At 37.1% G+C, this 21,715-nt stretch overlaps 1 protein-coding gene across 7 annotated transcripts in view; it reads left to right on the top strand.

The window, feature by feature from the left end:
• drd2a (dopamine receptor D2a) overlaps window positions 1-4,101 on the top strand; it is a 31,338-nt gene extending 27,237 nt beyond the window's left edge. For 4 of the 7 annotated variants that reach the window (XM_087282380.1, XM_087282381.1, XM_087282382.1 and 1 more), the window contains one exon: window positions 361-4,101. In XM_087282380.1, coding sequence (XP_087138506.1) covers window positions 361-548 — 188 coding nt within the window. In that variant the 3' untranslated portion in view covers window positions 549-4,101. 7 annotated transcript variants of the gene reach the window in all.
• Window positions 4,102-21,715: the final 17,614 nt, after the last annotated feature.

Raw genomic sequence — 21,715 nt, 5'->3', positions numbered from 1 at the left:
ATATATTTTAAAGTGTAATTTATTCCTCTGATGTCAAAGCTGAATTTCCAGCATCATTACCCCAGTCTTTAGTCTCACACGTTCCATAGGAAATCATTATGATGGTAATTAAAATTATTATAATCATCATTAATTATTACTGATGTTATTATAATCAGTGGTAGAAAAAACTGCTGCTTAATATTTTTATGGATACTGATACATGTTTGATTCATAAAAAGTTCAACAGAACAACATTTGTTTGAAAAAAGAATTATTTTACAACAAATATTCAGCCTTTTATCTTAATGAACTACACAATAAAAATTAACAACTTGCTGAAAAATAATATTCCCCTCAACACCTCTGCTTTATTTTTAGGTGTATTCATCATCTGCTGGCTGCCGTTCTTCATCACACACATTGTCAACACTTACTGCCAAGTCCCTCCTGAACTCTACACTGCCTTTACATGGCTGGGCTATGTGAACAGTGCCGTAAACCCAATCATATACACCACTTTCAACATCGAGTTTCGCAAAGCCTTCATTAAGATTCTGCACTGTTGAGACGGAACTCACTTCAATGGAGCAGAAAGGGATGGAAATAATACCTCATCTGCAGTGGACACAGTGTAAAACTTCACTGGAAGAATCATAAACGCATCCCATACAGACTTGGGCCTGGAGGCTACTGTACATCTCTTGCATTTCACTGAGATTAAAACTAAAGGAATGTATATAAATTGACTGTATTATAAAAAACAATTTTGTTGTAAGATCGTATCATCCAAAAATGGAAAGAAAAAAAAAACCCTGGGGGAGATGGGGCTTTTTAATCAGTATCTTCAGCACAGACATGTTTGAGATACTGTACAACTTCAAGCAATGGCTTTCCTTATCTGTTTGTCAGTATTATGTTTCTAAATCTGCTAAAAAAATCCCAAACGGAACTAGTGGAAAACAGCATACATAACATTACTGTGTATGGGGTGTAACGGTACACATGTCACTGTTCAGTATGTATCTCGGTCTTGAGATCACAGTTCAATACAGCTTTGATAAAACAGGAATAAGCAGTAAATCCCCAGTGCTTGCTTTTTTCTGTTTATTTTGAACAGACAGAAGTGTCACAATCAGCTACAGATCTCAAAAGCTACTTCTGATATAAAAGTACAAAATAAGTCGATTAATGAAACATAAAACTTTATATAATGAAGAGACTGTGTATTAATAAATTAAAAGACAAGTTCAACCCTCTCCAAAAATAACAAATACACATTAGTTGAGCATTACATTTAAGATTCATTCATTTCCTTCAGCTTAGTCTCTATTTCAGAGGTCGACCAGTACTGGCAAACAACCATACACATTCATTCGCGCGCACACGCTCGCTCGCTCGCGCACACACACACACACAGTTTCCCAGAAGAAACCTACTTGAATATGGGGAGAACATGTAAACTCCACGCAGAAATGCCAACTTAGACTTGAACCAGTGACTTTCTTGCTCTGAGTTGACTGTGCTAACCACTGAGCCACCATGCCGCCCCCAATTTAAGATTCGATAAGCTTTAAATCTGAAATCTCTTTTATTGAAAATGCCAGCATGGGATGTCCATTTATCTGTTATTATATTAGCAGCAGGTGCACTCCAACTTTAAAATGAGCTGAAACAACATGATTTTGGGGGGAAATTTACTTGTTTTGTGTTCAGTCTACTCAGATTAGATACGTTAAGTTAGTAGATTTGTGTTGAGGCAACATGAATGAATTGTGTGGAACCCTGCATTTTTTACAGTGTGCAGTGAGCAACTCCTGATCAGTCACTGCCCTTGTGTGTGTGGGACCACAGACTGGTTTACGTACTGTACACACAAACTGGGTGCGTCCCAAATATTGGGATATTGGGTATGCATATTGCATACTTATGCACTATTTTACACCACTTAAGAGTATAAATAGTCTGATAATCAATAAAATAAAATAATAGACTGATTTATACTTCTCCGTCAACCTCTCAAAAATGTAACTACACGTCACAACAACGCTAAGCACAAGCACTGTGATAGGTCGGCTTGGTAGCGCTGATGACCTTGGGTGGGCGGGAACTAGAGCTGCGTGAGTCCGTTGGAGCGAGTGTTTACAAGTGTCGAGTCCCATGAAGGAGCTCCAAATGGAACATTTTGTTTTGTGTTTATCTTATGATTAAAGTTGTTTCATGTCTGCCGGTATCTGCCTCAAAATGAGCGAGTTTGAGCCACTTGTACATTAAGGAAGCGTTCAGAAAAAACAAAACACCAGTGAAGAAACTCGACACAGAGGAACATAAACACCTCACTAGCTGCTAGCGTTCCGGAAGCGTTATTGCAGAGGAACAGACACAGCGCACAGAAGTAAATGCACGGCAACGCGCAAGGCATGCGCCGTGGGTCACACCAATCACTCGACGAAGAAGTATAAACCAGACTTAAGTCAGTGGCTGCGTCCGAAACCGCCTATTACTCAGAAGATACTGCATTTGACTTTAAACGTACTACTCGGCCCTTAGAAAAGTACATTCTATACAGTATGAATTCAAGAAGTATTACTGAAATTTGGACATATTACATTTTTTCACTCTCTCATGGGGCATCATGGGACAGCGTAGCATGCATGGGATGCATACTTCAGATTTATGCCAGAAGTAGTAAGTCATACGGGTACTTCTCGCATACTGATTTTCAAATTCTATGAATTCGGACAAATTACTCGGCTCGCATACTCATTTTAGCGCACTGTATAGTATGAAAGTATTTGGTTTCAGATGCAGCCTGTGTTTCTCAAACATGCTTCTGGCCAAACACACCTGAATCAGATCTTCTGCTCATTAGCAGAGATTGAAAGACTGTGGTGAATGGGTGTGACAGACAAAGGAGTCATCCAAAACATGCAGTGTTGGTGGTCCTCCATTAACGTGGTTCTAAATAAGCGAATGATGCACTTGTTCAACCAAAAAAGAAATGTGGAATGTTGCTTAAATGTTTTATGCACACAACAGTCACAGCTCTGCCCACGTAGCGGAAGGTTAGGCGCTATCGGGTGCTGAGGTTGAATTACATTATTAATTTTGAATTAATTTGGATTAATTAAGTTTTATTAATTATCAAGTACAATTCTAAGTTAAAATTTGCAAGTTATTATGCCATCTCTCAAAGGTCAATACAGTTTTACACATGACAGGTACTATTTGATAGTCTCATTCACACTAGCAGCAACTTCGTAGTTGCCTGAGTGGCGACCTACTGCAAACGCAGGCCTGTGTACTGTAGATCTACAGCAAAGAGAATACAATTGGCCTCTAAGCGAGCTGAGAGAGGATCACGGGAGCTCTACTGCTGCTCCTGTTGGCTGACATTCAAGAAAGTTGCTCTTCATTTGCATAAAGTTGAAGGATTCTCAACTTTGTTACATCGTTAGACACGCCCACCTGGTCGCAAACGGTTGATGTCGCTTGCATTATTTGCATTATTTGATAGCAACATGCCAGATAAAGAGTGGTATGGTGGCTCAGTGGATAACATTGTCGCCTCACAGCAAGAAGGTTGCTGGTTCTTGTCCCAGTTGGATCAGTTGAATCATTTCTGTGTGGATTTTGCATGTTCTCGCAATGTTCTTGTGGGTTTTCTCTGGGTGCTCTGGTTTCCTCCACAGTACAAAATACATGCGGGATAGGTGAACTGAATAAACTAAATTGGCCATAGTGTACACTATGTGTGTGAATGTGAGTGTATGGGTGTATCCTAGTTCTGGCTTGCAGCTGGAAGAGCATCTGCTGTGAAAAACATACACTGGATAAGTTAGCTGTTCATTCTGCTGTGGTGACCACTGATGAATATAGGAACTAAGCCAAAGGAAATGAATAAACATGGCGGAGAGGGTGCTTTTTTTTAAAAAGCATTGTTGAGAGCTCTATCTCAAATTTTTTAGATGGAAATATGTGTTCTGTGTTAATGGCTTTGGTGACTGAACTCCCTGTATATATCCTCAAAGTACATGAATTAAACTGTGACACCTGTACCGTGATTGTTCAGAACATATACATGTACCGTTACACCCATTGATAAAACAATTTTTTTTTTAATTTTTATGAAAAAGCCTATTTATGCCAGTCATGTCTGACGTTATGTCCCATGTTTATAATGTGTTTGTTAGATGTTCTGCAACTACCATCCAGCATAACACATTAAACAACTTAAATAACGCATTGAGCAAACTGACTGTAATCATCTGTACACTGTTAACGATTTCCTGTAGAATCTACAGCAACTTACTGTAAATCAACTGCAGCAAATATACTGTAGTTACAATTACAGCACTGTTTATCTTGCTGTATGTGTATTTACAGTATTGTAAATCTTTACTTTAAAATACTGTAATTTTCATAATGCAACTTCAAAATACAGTAACATGCATAACGCTCCTTCAGTAAAATGTAGTTAATATTACAGTTAAATACTGTACGATTTACAAAAATTGTTAACAGTGTAGTTTCGTAATGAATATCTAAGAATTTATGCCATATCGTCAGCAAAGTGGATTTAACATCATACCAAAAAAAGAAAAAACAAAGCAAAGAATAAAACACAATTTCAGTATAACGCTGATATTTTTAAACAAAATAACCTTGACCATCATAAGTTAGCCTTCCCAATGGAGGCATTACCCATTGTAGTTCCTTGTTTTTTGGCCTTGAGGAAGTAAATATAAGTGACGGAGTGAAAAGAGAGGATAAAGCTGAACTGCATGACATCCCTGTGGAATGGATTGAGTGAACAGCAAAGAGCATCGGCCAGGCGTTGCAATAAAAAAAGTCAGCAAAATGAGTGTAAATTTCATTTAAGGTCCCTTTTTTTCTGTTTATATGCGTAGCTTTTCATGCTTTATAATGACACACATTGAATGTGATGGGCCTGCCGCTGCAATGTAATGCATGTTCTCATGAGATGTTTGTCGCACACTGATATAAGATTATGAATAAAGTAATTGTTCACTGACGGCTTGCTGTTATCATGACAGATGTTTTTAGCAATACAAAGCAACAGTGTCTGCTATTTGATATCAATATCAATGTATTTCATCCTCGTAAACCTTGTGACAACTCTGGGCATTGCCTTCCCTGCAAACTTTATGGAGGATAAGAACATTTGAGCCATAAAACAAAGTTGCTTCCTTGCCCGAGGGGTGACTCGACTGATGTGGCACACAGCATGCTCTGTGGACGGACAACACGATGACATTAGCCCTATGGCAAGCATCTGTGGACACAGCTGATGATCAACACACACCACCGCTCTACAAACAACTGCTAAACTCACTTGTACACAAGCTTTGTGTAGTAATTTACATGTTTGTTTTGCAATCAGAATCAGATTCATCGTAAGCATAGAAAATCAATGGAAACAATGTTAAAGTCCAATAACATCTGCAACCATGCTGGGTCCACTTTCATGTTGACTCTTGAATATATTTAACTATAAAGTATATAATTGAATATTTAATAAAATAAAAAAAACTGTAATTCACAAATAAATCAAATACTTTGTAAAAAATGATTGCTTTTTAACAATACTTATTAAAGTATGAAGGTGTTAAAGAGATTACATGTAGAATTTTGACACTGCTGGTCATTAAGTGAACTATAAAAGTGATTTAATGTCCCAGATCAGAGCATTTTTTTGTCCCTTAATTCTTTAGGAGGATTACATTCTGAGCACAACATTTACTGTAGAACAGTCTTAAAACTAAAAGTCATTAATTGGTTTCCATGAACTTTTAAAAAGGTATTTAGAAGAATGACAAGCAGATGCCCAACTCATTTACTCCCACATGATTTATTTCCTGCTCAGTCCATAAATGAGTGGCGATATTCATTTGGTTCCTGACATTCTTTCAAATATTTTCCTTTGTGTTCAGCGGAACAAAGAAATAGTACAAAGAACTGGAATGGAAGTGTGAGGGTGAGAAAAAGAGAAAACTCAGTTTTACATACAATGCATCCTGAAAGTATTCATAGCGCTTCACTTTTTCCACATTTTGTTATGATACAGCCTTATTCCAAAATGGATTTATTTATTTCCTCAAAATTCTACATACAATACCCCATAATGACAATGTGGAAAAAATAAGTTTTGCAAATTTATTAGAAATAAAATGCCTGAAAAATTACATGCACATAAGTATTCACAGTCTAAATTGAGCTCAGGTACATTTTGTTTCCACTGATCATTCTTGAGATGTTTCAGCAGCTTAATTGGAGTTCACCTGTAGTAAATTCAGTGGATTTTGACATGATTTGAAAAGGCATACACCTGTCTATATAAGGTCCCAGGGTTGACAGTGCATGTCAAAGCACAAACCAAGTATGAAGACAAAGGTATTGTCTGTAGACCTCCGAGACAGGATTGTCTCGAGGCACAAGGCTGGGGTAGGTTACAGAAACGTTTTTGCTGCTCTGAAAGTTTGGAATCACTAGGACTCCTCCTAGAGCTGGCAGGCCATCTAAGCTGAGTGATAGGGGGAGAAGGGCCTTAGTCAGGGAGGTGATGAATAACCCAATGGTTACTCTGTCTGAGCTTCAGCATTCTTCAGTAGAGAGAGGAGAACCTTACAGAAGGATGACCATCTGTGCAGCAATCCACCAATCAGGCCTGTGTGGTAGAGTGGCCAGACGGAAGCTACTCCCCGCCTGGAATTGTTCATCTGAAGAACTCTCAGATCATAAGAAACAAAATTTTCTGGTCTGATGAGACTAAAAGTAAACTCTTTGGAGTGAATGCCAGGCATTACATTTGGAGAAAACCAGGCACCGATCATCACCAGGCTATTACTATCCTTACAGTGAAGCATGGTGGTGGCAGCATCATGCTGTGGGAATGTTTTTTCAGCAGCAGAAACTGGAAGATTGGTCAGGATAGAGAAAAAGATTAATGCAGCAATGTACAAAGACATTCTGAATGAAAACCTGCTTTAGAGTGCTCTTGACCTCAGACTGGGACAACAGTTCATCTTCCAGCAGGACAATGATCCAAAGCACACAGCCAAAATATCAATGAAGTGGCTTCACAACAACTCGGGGAATATTCTTGAGTGGCCCATCCAGTGCCCAGAACTAAATCTTGTTGGAAATCTCTGGAGAGATCTGAAAATGACTGTACACCACCACTTCCCATGTGCCAATCTTGTGGCATCATATTCAAAAAGACTTGAGGCTGTAATTGCTGCCAAAGGTACATCAATAAAGTATTGAGCAAAACCTGTGAATACGTGATTTTTCGGGTTTTTTATTTTTGATAAATTTGCAACAATTTGATACACTGTATATGAAACCTTTTCATTAAGAAATGGAAAAGTTCCAGTTCGCTCCATGACTGATAACTAAAGTTCTTTAGACTTATACTTACTTACTACCAGGGTAGTAAGTTATCTTTATGAGGTGGGTTGTTAGCCCAACGCTCAACCCCCAACCTGGAGAACCAGGACATACACACATACACTATGAACAATTTAGCTTACCCAATACACCTATGGCATATATCTTTTGAGGAAACCCAAGTGGACACCGGGAGAACATGCAAACCTTCTTGCTGTGAGGTGACAATGCTAACCACTGCGCCACCGTGCCATTCGTACACTTATACAGATATAAAATAATTAAAACAATAGCAGAGTTATTACCACATACGAAAATAATAAAAATATATAGCATTTATAGTTTGGTTCAGGTTCAGAACAATTATTTTTCCAGTTAATAACTGATACTGTAGGTCTTTTCAAATATAAGGGATAATATATAGTATTTAAAGCAGTAGACATGGAGGAAAAGCTGCCACCACTGCTTGATAAACCAAACGTGGTATTTTAAAAGATATACAGTAGATCATCATGGCAAGCTTGCAAAAAGTGGCAGCATTCAAAGGTGTAGGAAGCTAAATTATTGCCTTGCTGCCCTATAAGGTGGTGACTCTTGTCTTGAAGCACCTGAAAAAGTGAAGTTCGATAAACTAATTTCGAGAGAAGCACGAGATATGATTGATCTCATCTTTTCTCCTATCCACAATCCTCGATAAATTAATCAGATTAATCCAAACATACAATAAATAGCCTATTTCACGTTACTTCCCAAAAGCTGCGGTCACACTAGAGTTTGATAATGCGAAATTCTGCCGTGCAGCGCTGCGTAAAGAAGCGAGAATAAACAAGATTATTAGGCATTAAAAAGAAGCGAGCGATCGCTCCATGTTTTAAATTTCTGTCCAGAGAGGTCATGTTTTGATCATTGGTTGGTCTCACGCAGTCAAGTGATGCGATTTCGCAGGTCAGAGTTCACCAAGCTTGAACTTTGCACTGCAGCAACCTACGAAACTTAACGCATGACCCTGCGTTTCCGGTCTGACGCATTTGCGTGCGTATAAATAGAAGTCTATGGGAGGAAAAGCCCAGTGTGACCGCAACTATATCTATGTTTTTGAAGAATCTTTCCTTTTGAAGAGGAGCACATAATATAATTAATCGCGGCTGGTCTCTCCCCCACAATCATTGATATACTAATCAGATGAATCCAAGCCTACAATAAATAGCCCATTTCACGTTACTTCCCTTTTCTTCGTTATTGAGGAATCTCCCTCATCCACCCCATCTCCTCATTTTTTCCTCCTTTACCAGGGGGAGTTCTTAAGAACTACCTAATCTCGGACCCCCTTATTTGCTCATTGACCAGGCGGGATGAATTATCTCTGAGCTCAGGGTTCTTTCCATGGGACAGCATGCCAAACCTGCTATTATTTTTAAGCAATATCTAAGTGTGAACTCTTGAAACAGATTTCAGAGAGACTTCTGAGACTTTTTCAACAAAATAGAGAGCTTTGATAACTAAAAGTGAATTTCCATACTACAATACTATAACTTCTAGTTATCAAAAGTGTAAAATGTTGGTCAAAAATGTACCTGTTCACACAAATCGACACCAAATGAGTGCTTTAGGATGCCATGTTTATTTTTTTTAGCTCAACTGTTTGTAATGGAATGCACGTCTTATCTTTAAGACAGTAAGTGATTCGGACATGCCTTGATGCCTTCCTGGTTTGGAATTCTACCTCTGAAGTAGGCACAATTGTCCTTTCAGCATTGATATCACAAAGTGAAAGTCTGCAATTGTGCAGGGATCTGCAATGTAGTTGACCAGACTCTACAGATATCAACATAGTGGAGTAATTTCAAATGTTAACCTTCGAGTGAAAGTTTATTAATTCAAGTGTTTTTAAGGTCTGACTGTAAGAATTTGGTCACATTTTATTTGATCGTCAGTTTGTTAAATTAAGTTACATTGCATTATAAGTAGACTGTTAGGTTGGGGTTAGGGTTAGTGTTAGGGTTAGTGGAAGTTGACATGTACCAAAAATTTTAAGCAAAATTCAGCCATTTAGGCAAAAAAAATTAAACGTTTATAAAGATTAATTGTTCATTCATTCATTTTCTTTTCGGCTTAGTCCCTCCATTAATCTGGGGTCGCCACAGCGGAATCATCCAACTTATCCAGCATATGTTTTACCCAGTGGATGCCCTTCCAGCTGCAACCCATCTCTGGGAAACATCCACACACACTAATTCACACTCATACACTATGGAAAATTTACTCTACCCAATTCACCTGTACCCCATGTCTTTGGACTGTGGGGGAAACCGGAGCACCTGGAGGAAACCCACGCAAACCCGTGGAGAACATGCAAACTCCACACAGAAACGCCAACTGACCCAGCCGAGGCTTGAACCAGCGACCTTCTTGCTGTGAGGCGACAGCACTACCTACTGCGCCACTGCATCACCTAAAAATTAATTGTACATTACATAATTATTTACTCAAAGGGCTGTTTATTATTATTATTATTATATGATGACTCCCCAGAAAACCATAAAACAGGGGTCACCAAACTTGTTCCTGGAGGGCCGGTGTCCTGCAGATTTTAGCTCCAACCCTTATCAAACACAACTGAACAAGCTAATCAAGGTCTTAATATAGGTTCACTTGAAACACCCAGGCAGGAGCGTTAAGGCAAGTTGGAGCTAAACCCAGCAGGGACACCGGTCCTCCAGGACCGAAACCTGGAGAACCCTGCCATAAATCATTGTTTATTTACATCTTTTCTTTGTTGTATTTAACTTTGCTTGTCATTTTTTTAAATGACATTTTATGTAGAGGCTCTCTCTACAGAATCCTTCCAACCAATCTAAAATAATGAATTATTTTTCAAGCAATTCAAGTCATGTGGTGAAATTGCATTTAGATCGCAATATATACTGCAGTGAATGAGAATATTTCAATGTCAGTTTTTTTCCAATATTGTGCAGCCCTACTCTGAAGACAGCATTTTAAAGTTTCTGGATGCAACCTGTTAACCAGCAAGGGGTTCAAAATATTAGTCCTGCAGCTGCTTCAACTGAAGATGCAGTTTTAAAAACATTTTATATCGTTTACACTAGCTAAACTGGCTGTTTAACCCCCATAGACCGTTTCCTGGATTCTTATAAATAATAGTTTACTGTACCATACCATGTGCAGAACTATAAAAACATTAGGGGTTTAACTTTAAAAAATAAGTTTGACTTATTCAGGTTATACCTACTAAATTACTAATATTATATCATTTTAACATAAAATGTCCTCAAGCAGACAGTCAACTTATACAAAAGATATTAAAAGGAATAATCTGAGCGGGCAATATGGGGATACAATTACCATTATATTTATTATTTTATGTACACATCATTAAATTAAGTGCCAAAGGAAATAATATTGTTTCATATCTTATTAAAGATCTTTTTCTTTGCCAAGGATCTTTAGATGCTGCTTAGAATAATTTAGTCCCAAATGTGGCCCTTTCCTTCTGCCAAAAACCTTTGAATCACTTTTTTAAGTAGTGTATTGAGGACCAAAGGTGCTGATGCAGGGTTTGGTACCAAATGTTGTGGTAGTTTGAAGTGAAGGTTTAAAGATTATTAATCATGTCGACTGAAATTAACTTTGTGAGGGCTTGTGCAATATTAATGCAAGAAATACTGCATGCTATTGTAAAATCCCTAGAGATATGCAAATGATTTCACTTTACACTATTGTTATTCATTTAACATTGAAACCTGACAGAATGAGGTTAATGCTAAATTTCGTTACAAACCCATGTTGATAATATTGGAGCTTTACAGTTTCCCCAAGACAACCAACTGGCTTTTACTGACCTGCTCACAGGCTACATAAAATAATGGATGTTTTTTTCACACTTTTTTTTTTTACAGATCTTCTATCAATGCAATATACTTTTGTGATTTATACTCTGAAATGGTTTTCTGGCATCTGAACGTACAAAGACTCTCTTGCCAGCAGGATTTCTCAATTCCTAGAAATTCTTTCATTCAGGTTTGTCCATCAGCTGCTCACATTTGCCAGAATCAAATCATTGCTTTTGACATTTATCGCATACAGAGACTAGCTTGCTGTCAGAAGTGTCATGCCCATCCAAATGTACACCCTCTGATGTGTATTTTGAATGCAACTTCTAAAAAAATGTCAGAAATATTTATTTTTTTATTCAAATGTTTTCATAAACCATTTAAATGGACGGTCACCATTTTGGACTTTTCTCACCATGCTTTAAAATCATATACTACTTATGTGAAAGAGTAGGACTTCATTAATTTAACATAATTTAACAGCTGTTTTGTGTGAAAAGTGGAAAACTGACTTATCTAGGTAGGTGTGCAATGTGTATGTGTGTTAAATCAGCAACAGTAGTGTGTAGAAATAAATGGCTTTCCTGACATAGGTTATAAGTAATTTTTGAGACAGGTTTTCAAATCGTTCTTTCGAATGGCTGATGACTGAATGATTATGAGAAGCAAATACTTCAAATAAGAAAGTTGTACTGTTCCTTTTAACATTTGTTAATGTTTATTTCTGAGTTGCCTAGAAAAGCTGTTGCCTGAAACAATTGGCCGTTTGAACTGCTACAGCAAAATGTCATGCCAATCTAAAAAGCAGCATTTATCATTTGAGTTCTAAGGTAAAATTCAAGTTGTTTTTATATTAGTGTTTTCTACGTGTCATTGCTTATGACTCAAACATAGGGGGCATTCCACCCCTATATCTTACGATTGTATAATTTTATATTTGCTTCAGTTTAAATTAGAAATGTGTAATATTTACAGTATCACTACCGTGTGAGGGAAAATAATTTGTTATGGCAACAATGCTTATAATAGGAGTTGTATTGGTTTTAGTGGAAACAGCAATCCATGTGGGTCTCTACTGGTAATAAGTTGCCTTTCCTGGCATGTAACAAATTGCTAAATCCTAAATGAATATGGCCCAAAACACGCTGCTGAACAAGGCTGCCAGGTTTGAGTTACCGAACATACAGTAAGCATGATACTATATTAAAACCCCAAAACATTTTAAGAATGTGCATGATTTAAAAACAAATATATTTGTGTCACACAACCCTCTATTTGGACTGTATTTCTGACATAATCAGTTTGCTCTGTAGTAGCTCACAACTGAGGAACAGCATTGTAATTACGATAAAGTAAAAAACAAAAAACGAAATGATAAACCATTGTGTTTGCTTCAAAAAAAGCTGTTTCAAGAGTTCCCACTTAGATATGCTTGGCATTTATAGCAGGTTTGGCATGCTGTCCCGGGAGAGAACCCTAAGCTCGCAGATATTTGAGCCCAGGGCTCCTGCCCGGTCTAGAAGCATATCAGAGGATCCGAAATCAGGTAGGTCTCGATTGCTCCCCCTTTAGAAGTGGAGAAAAAGGAGGAAATGGGGTGAAAGGGGGGGGGGGGGGGATTCTTCCAAAAAGAAGGAGAAAGTGATCCATTTATATTAAGCTAGGATCATTCTGATTGGATTATTACTGATTACGGATGAGTGGCCAGCAGTGCACAATCATATCACGTGCTCCTCTCGAAATTAGTTTATAAAACTTCACTTTATATCATATCAGCTTTTGTAAACAAAATTGGTTAGGTTTAGGGTATGATTTAGCTTACAACAAGCAATGTACATGGCAACGTTCACACTGCAGGCAAATGTAGCCCAAATCAGAGTTTTTTGCCCACGTGTGATCTGTTTTTGACATGACAGTGTAAACAACCCAAACCACATCTGATCTTTTTAATTACAATTTGTGTTGATTTTATGTGTGGAATTAAACAGATCTGATGTGTTACAATCTGACCACTGTGTGAACGGTTATCTAGGAATTATTGTGATTTTACATCATTTTTGGTCAACACACGTCATTATTCTGTACTGGTTCATGCTGCAAACATCCTCTTCTCCTCAGCGGCATAGAAGAATAGCAGACCGAGCAAATACTTTGCCAAAAATTAAGGTTGTTTATTTTTAATATTTTTTGAATGACAACTGGCGTTTGGAAATAAAGGTACAAGAGCTGTCACTGAGGCAGTGCCTTTTCAAAAGGTACAAATTTGTTCCTGAAGGGTTCATAATGGTACCACAAAGGTACTTTTCAGGTTCAATTGGGTACTAATATGTGCCTTTAAGGTACCAGTGTGGATTATTTGGGTACAAATATGTATCTTTTCAAAAGGTACTGCCCCAGTGGCCACAGCTCCTGTAGCTTTATTTCTGACAGTGTGTTACCCCCCCAAATAACGTTTTCATTGTTGGGGGCAACATTTTTCAACATGCTGGTAGACAAAGTTTCAGTTTTACTTATATGAGTTTTGACTGGATACAGCCTAAGTTGATTCTAACAAATTAAAATGAATTAACAGTAGGCTAGGTTATCAGACTCTGCAAACAATATCATTTTTAACACCAATAAACCTGGCATAAGCCCTGCCTTCACTACTCGATCTGCAGCTGCTCATTTACCCTTGTTGAGTTCACTACACACCGGTGGTCAGAGAGGTTTAGGTTTTAAACACTGAAGTACACATTACAACCAGCAAACCCATTTACAATTCATAAAAAGTAAACAGCCGTTGTTTGTGAAAACGGCTAAAATCATATTAAATGTAATCTGACAGCATGCTTTATTCACTTCATACAGTATACACATTTATATGCTGTGCATAGTTTTGCACATGTGGGTCAGTTTAGGACCATGATTTGTTCACACTGGAAATCTGACATTGACGGCATTTATAACAACAAAGTGAACAGCTATGCAAAAAAAAAAAAAAAAAAAAAAAACTGATCTGAGAAAATCTGATTTGATCTAATTTGAGCACTAAGCCTTGCAGTGTGAATGTAGAGTACATGCCTTGAGCTTTGTGAAGTATTTTAGGTGTTGCAGAATCGTTGGGAGAATCATGCATTTCCAATGAGTCTGAGTTGGAAAAAAAGGCCTAAGAACTCATTGGCTGAATCACATTTATTTACATGTTAGGTTACATTTATGTGCTAGGGATGGCCTAAAAACAAAGTTCTGACAACTTCTGTTTTCTTACATCAAATTTCCAAAAACAATTCCACTATGATGTAAAATACAAAAAAACATGTTCAATATGTAGACCTAATGCTTAAAACAACAATGGCAGACCATATGTGTGCAGTAAAACAATGTATCTTTAGAAAGTAGCATCACCAGCTGCTGGCCATACAGAAAATATATGTTTTGTCAATTTAATAGATTTTGTGTATGGAAATTATTGACAACAAACTGTACACTCCAAAAAATTACTTTTGTTGCTTGTTCAAACTACTTATTTAAAATAAGTTGAAACAGCACAATTCCTAAGTTTTTTGGGACAACTTTATTGTTTCATGTTCAATACACTTAAATTTGTGCATTAAAGTCACCTTTTTAGATTTGTGGGTGTCACGATGTTGTAGTGGGTAGCATTACAATATTAGATTTTTAAAAATAAGCGATCGCTCCATGTTATAAACTTCTGTCCAGAGAGGTCATATTTTGATCCTTGATTGTTCTCACGCAGTCAAGTGATGCAATTTCGCAGGTCAGAGTTCACCAAGCTTGAACTTTGCACCGCAGCGACCTGCGAAACTTAATGCATGACGCTGCGTTTCCAGTCTGACGCATTCGCGTGCGTATGAATGGAAGTCTATAGGAGGAAAAGCCCAGTGTGACTGCAGCTTTAGTTGGCGGTTCATTCCACTGGGACGACCCCTTAATTATTTTATTTGGGTTGTGTGGAACCCGGCATTTTTACAGTGTAGATGTCTGCAAAATGTTTCAAATATGCACAGGAAACATTAACTAAACATATTATAATTCAAATGAAATTGTTTTTTAAGGGGGTCATCATCCCCAGAATATCCTCTTCAACTAAAAACATTTTCCGGCAGACTGCATTGGTAACAAGTGTTTACTTATAAAAGGAATGTAAATGTGGCTCCTCTAGTCGATCAGAATTCTCCTCAGATCAAAGCAAGGCTTTCACTCTAAGCCGAAGGGATAGGATAGACTTGGTTCAATGCTATTTCCTGGAATAATTACATAATTGTGCGGACAAATGACTTCTATTTGCAATTCCTGACAGCATAGCCCTGTTAAATGAACGAGCGTGGTGTGGTTTGAGTCAGTGGCGTGTGGTCCAGTGGGCAGCAGGAGCGCTCTTATTAACACATCAGAAAAACAAACACAGCACCTGCCTGTGGCTCAGCTGGCCCTGCTTAATTCTCTTTAGTTGGGCTCATAGGAGGGGGGGTAACCGTGCCAAGCAAGTGATTATAGCATCAGCGCTGTGGGAGCCCTCACACCCCCTCCCTCCTTCTTTCCCTCTCTCTCTCTCACTACTCATTTTCAGCTTAACATCTCTTGCCCATAGAGTTCAGTCCACGAGAGCACTGGATACTGTTTTCAAGAGACAAATTAGCGCAAAACATTCCTTACATGGCTGAATTAGCAACGTGAATGTGCAATTTGCAGGTGTTTTAAACATGAATAGCCTCAAATCATTCGTAAATGTTACCTTTTCTCCCTAGTCACCTGTCACATCTCCAAAATGACTTATATCTCACCCACGTGACCTCTTTCGCTTTCTTTTAAGTGCTGACAGCAATCAAGGGTTGTTGAATGCTGAAACCGGTCTTAACATTTGTCTTCCCTCCACTCTCAAGAAAAATAGCCCTGATTGCAGGGTATGAAAGGAGCAATTTGGTTAATTAGAATCTGTCCAGATTCATGATATTTCTCACAGAGAATGTCGTATATTCCATTCAGGAATATTTAGTATAATTAACCAAGCCGTTCTCAATTGCCAACAAGTTATTTTTAACAGGTGATTTAGTCAGCTAATGAGGCTTGAATACACTGAAGTTTCTAATCTGCTTCTTTTGAGAAGTCGAGTGTGAAGTTTACTTTGCTCGAGTGTCTTGTTTTAAGGGTGATCTGATTGTACTCACACATCCATCTACATTTGTGATTGGAATGAAGACGAGTGAAAAATGTTGAAAGGGTGACAAATGTTCATGGCAGATCAGAAATGAATGACTGGTGCCGCATACACATTCCTGCCTTTGAGGGTCAAACACCCCAGATTTAATCTCCTCTTAAGGCCTTCGGTGCATGTCTATATGAATGGCCCTGGGTGTTCTGACAGTGATCTGTGCTTCACTATCTGTACAGGATGTTGATTTATAATGTTCTTCTGTACTTTACACACTGTACAATGTAACATTAATGGAGGGATAACTGTAAGGGCTTGCATGCTAGAATCATCATGTGTTAAAATTTTTATTTATAAAATGACATCTTCCCAAACCTTCTAGGCTGTAAATTGTTTTATTATGTAAAGGGCATCAGAGCAATCTTTTATTTATTTTTTGGATGTGGATCAACTGGCTAAAATCTCCATATTAAAACCATTAAAATGCGAATGTTTAATCCCATGCCAATTAAGTCTTTATTAATATTTTCAGTTTGTTGACGGATTTTTAAAGCTAGTTTTACAAAGTTTATTAAAAAACAATAGTAATTTACAGTGAGTGTAATTATAATAACCTGTGTCAACTTAAATAGATATTAAATAAAGGTGCTGTATGTAAGTTTTTGACTCTTCTAAAGCATACAAATACCATAATATGTTAGCAGATATTTAAGTAACATGCCAAGTGAACATTATTGTTTATCTGAAAACAATGCTGAAGTCAGATATTCTGCTTTGAAAATGTGAGTTACTTGCTAGAACGCTGTCTTTGTTTTGGTACCTTTAACCCACCCACAGTCAGTTTAGCCAATTATATTGAATTAATAATTAAATTTCAGCAAATTATATTTTTATTGCCATACTTTTCTGCTGTTCAGCTGTGAGAAATAGAAGCCGTTTCTGATATATCCTTATGAGGTGTGGATTGGAACAAAAACTCCATTAATTTTGGAAAATATTCCCTCTATCGCGTGGCGTTACTTTAATTTAAAACACCACTAAATCAGTCTTTTAGACTCAATAGTCAGGCTCACTGCTGTTAATGTCATCAATCTGGCAACCTGTGTTTGTGTTTGTTTTGATCCAGGAATGCAATACCTAGTTCAACCACTGGGCGTCAAACTTACATACGGTACTTCATCTTTAATATATAAGATATACGTGTCTGTCTGTTTTTCTTTTTCTGTATTTGTATCCTCTGCATCTGTAACTGGACAAGTGGTAATTTAAACTATTTTCTATAGCCAGATCAGCATAGTATAGTTTGAAATATATGCTTTAAACTGTATTTGTAAAATTATCAACATATTTTAATGACCTCATTCATTGACAAGACATGCTGGTGACTTGCAGAGCTTGTGCGAACATATTCACATCGCTTTGGGTAGAAGTTTTCTGGTCACACTTTACAATAAGGTTCATTAGTTAATGTAAATAATGCATTTACTAACATGAAAAAACAATGAACAATACATTTACTACAGTATTTGTTCATGTTAGTCAATGTTAGTTAATGAAAATACAGTAGTTCATTGTTAGTTCATGTTAACTCATGGTGCATTAACTAATTTTAACAAGCACGGACTTGGATGTTAATAATGCATTAGTAAATGTTCAATTATGATTAATAAATGCTGTACATCTGTTGTTCATGATTAGTTCATGTTAGTACATGCATTAATTAACGAACCTTATCATAAAGTGTTACCTTTTCTAAACTGCTGTTTTTGTTTCATTTACATGTCTGTAATCAACAGATTTAGCGAGCGCCACATTTAACAGCTAATTTTTATTGGTTTCCCTGGTTTATCAGGGAATGCCACAGAGGAACAAACAGCCAATGACTTTGGCATATGTTTTTATGCAGTGGATGCCCTTCCAGCCGCAACCGAGCACTGAGAGTACAGTAACTCATAAACCCCAGCTCTGGGAAACACTCATACGGTTTCTCATTCACACACGCATACACTCAGTTTAGTTTAAGCATACCACATGTGTTTGTGGGGGAAACCAGAGCACCCAGAAGAAATCCATGAGAGAATACAAACTCCACACAAAAAAACTTGGTCCAGCTGGAACCCAATCCAGCAACCTTGTTGCTGTTATTGCTAACCATTAATTCTCCATGCCACCCTGTACTTTAAAATGTGAACAGAAAAAAACAGATAATCTTGCAGCAACAATATAAAAGCAGCCTAATTCTTAGTGAAGACTGTGGACTTGGTGAAACTGATGGGACTGGACTCTTATTAATCAGGCCAAACTCGACTCATTCACTGCATTCCATTCAATGCCCTTCAAATGCATGAGGTCTACCAAATATTACACCAAACTTCTCTCCACAAAGGATCATGGGGACTCGAAGTGTCCATCAGCTGTACACTGAAATCCTCACTCTGAAGTGTCCTTTAAAGCAGGAGTTCCCAAACTTTTCAGCCTACGACCCCTAAAATATCAATACCACGGACTTGCGAATTCCTCAGAGATGGTTATAATATGCAACGCTGCGCACACAACAATAAGCTAATATAAACAAGAGCCACAGTCTAACAACCATTTCACTGTTATAGTCATTTATTAATTTCATTAACCTCAATTAGAGAAACTGGTGGGCACAATGTTTTCAGCATAAGTCTATTCTTGGTATAATTTTGGAGACCGCCACTCAGAGATCATTCTCAGTATTCACTTATGGCCTGTATTTATTTTTAATGTCTTTGATTGCCGTAAAGGTGTCAGAAAGTTTAATCTGGTGCTATAAAATCAATCTGCTGCCGCTATTGCGGTGTTGTTAATCTAACGCAAGCACACCAATCCTATGAAGAAAAAAAATTAATTGAAAGGCTGATGGATTTTGTTTTTTATTTTTATTTTTTGTGGGATATGGTTAATGGTAATACTAATTATTTAATAAAATTTATTTGACTTTTTAAAAGCAAGCGCCCCCCCTCATTGTCCTGCAGCCCCGCAAGGGGTCCCAATCCCCACTTTGGGAACCACTGCTTTAGAAGGTAATATATGTCATTTGGAATGCACCAAGAATTTGCAGATCTACAAAAAATGGCAGACAATGTTGTCTTTTTACAACAGCAGTTACAATGTAAACAAAACCATTTTAATAGTCTGAGTTTATTACAGCGACAGATAATGTGTTCACAGTGAGACGATGGTGTCATTTTCTGGTGCATGGTGGTAAAATTTAATCAACCGCTCATTAGTAAAGCTATCTATGTGCTTGCCTGAAGGACTCAAAAGTAATGAAAGTCAAACAGAGCAATAATTGGTCATACTTCACTTCAAATCTTCTCTTAGAAATGTACTGTAGAAGGTACTGTATTTTCAGCACATTTCTTTGGATGTGCAGCCTAGTGTATAAATTCATTTTTTTCAAATTTGCTGTGGAGATTTAAACCTAATCCGCGTATATGATGCTCTTTGGTGCATTAACAATAGTCCACAGGGAACACTTTGAGCTCTGGTATTATAAAGGTTCTGAAGCTTTGAAGAGAAAATGTCTACACGAATTCTTCTCAGGATCCAAACACTAACAACTATTTAATTACATTAAATTAAGTTTATCTAACAAGTGTAAATAACACTGCGGGAAGTCCTCTCTTAATCTGCCTTTGTTTTACCGAATAAACATGCTCAAACATGCACACATCCACCACTGAGCACAATTATGTGCTAATTATTATTTTCCTCAGTTAGAATTAGACAAATGACTGGAAATGATCCTTCCTATCTATTTTCCACATGTTGTAATCCCCTGTAAGCTCCCTCTACAAGAGAAACTGCCTGAGAAACATGCTTGTACATGAAAGCAGATAAACTAGTTCTTTACTATAGTGCACATCAGTGAAGTTTCATCAATTTGTGCTGTTCACAAAGCTTCTGGTATCATGCAGAATTTAATGAGACATTTAAAGTGCCATGTACTGTACAGTATAGACTGCAGAGTAATATGTGGGCTGCATGTGTTCACATTCCTTCACAAGGCATTGATGTTTTATTAAAATAATCACTCGAGGAAAAGTCAGAGCCTTGCTAGAAAGTGTTTCTGATATTCTGATGTCAGTTTGAAAGCTCCAGATCCTTATTACAACTTTCTTTTCTGTGTCACAAGAGACTATGTTAAATTACCCAAAGATTCAAGGTTTGTGAAATATAGAACTGGAGCATTTGAGTTATATACAACGGTTAAATATGTAATGATGTCCAGCATAGTTTTAGCATCCATTTCTCAGTAAATATACACTGTAAAAAATCTGCTATTTTACATTTTCCCACCTGGTATGTAAAAAGTAAAATAACGGCCATTAAATAACAGAAATTTATTGTAAAATAGTGGATGTTAAATTACAGAAATTTACTGTAATTCAATTCGGCAGTAAATTTCTGTAACTTAACGAAGGCTATTTTACAGTATATTTCTGCTATTTAATAGCTGTTATTTTACGTTTTTTTCCCAGCTACCTATATTTTTTTCAGTGTAGGTCATATATTTTGGTGTATTTGAATTAAATAGATTTATTAAATGGCTATATTTATTAACATAATATTTTAGTCACTGAATAGCTTTAGAAATAGGAAGACAATACATTTAAATTAATGCAAAATATTATAAAACAAAATTACAAACTACGAAATTATATATACATATATATATATCCTATAGAAAATATTCATTTAAATGAGAGATTTGTAAGGGGTGTACTCATATTTGTTAAGCACTGAATATTTATCATTTACATTTAACGGTATAATGACATAGAATGGATCCAAGTTGTTTAGTAAGGTTTGTGTGTGTGTGGGTTAAAGTCACACTATAATTTTTCTTGAAAATAGGCTCATTTTACAACTTCCCTAGAGTTAAGTTGAGCTCTACCATTTTTATATGCATTCAGCTGATGTCCAGGTCTGGTGGGAGCACATTTAGCTTTGAATAACATAGATCAGTGTATTTTTGGATCAGACCATTAACCTCTCGCTCAAAAATTAGCAAAGAGTTTTTAAAAAATCCTATTTAAAACTTACTTTGTGTACAGAACATACACAATATTTGCAATCATTAAGACATTGGTGAAAGATGATTCAGAACTACTTTCAGATGTGGCGTAAAAGTGCTCCAGACACACACCAGACCCAGAGATTGGCTGACTGAATTCAAAATGGTAAAACACTCAAGAAGAGTTTTAAAATTCCTTTAATGCTATAGCTGTGGAACCTGAGCTGAAGCCTGTTGGGAAATGATAAGCATGTTGTCATACAGGTTTTTTGTCTG

This window comes from Danio rerio, chromosome 15 (genome assembly GCF_052040795.2).
Source record: "Danio rerio strain M-AB ecotype USA chromosome 15, GRCz13ab, whole genome shotgun sequence".
Classification (NCBI taxonomy): domain Eukaryota; kingdom Metazoa; phylum Chordata; class Actinopteri; order Cypriniformes; family Danionidae; genus Danio; species Danio rerio.
Note: the sequence above shows the minus strand (reverse complement) of the source record. Positions and strands in the feature narration are given on the sequence as shown.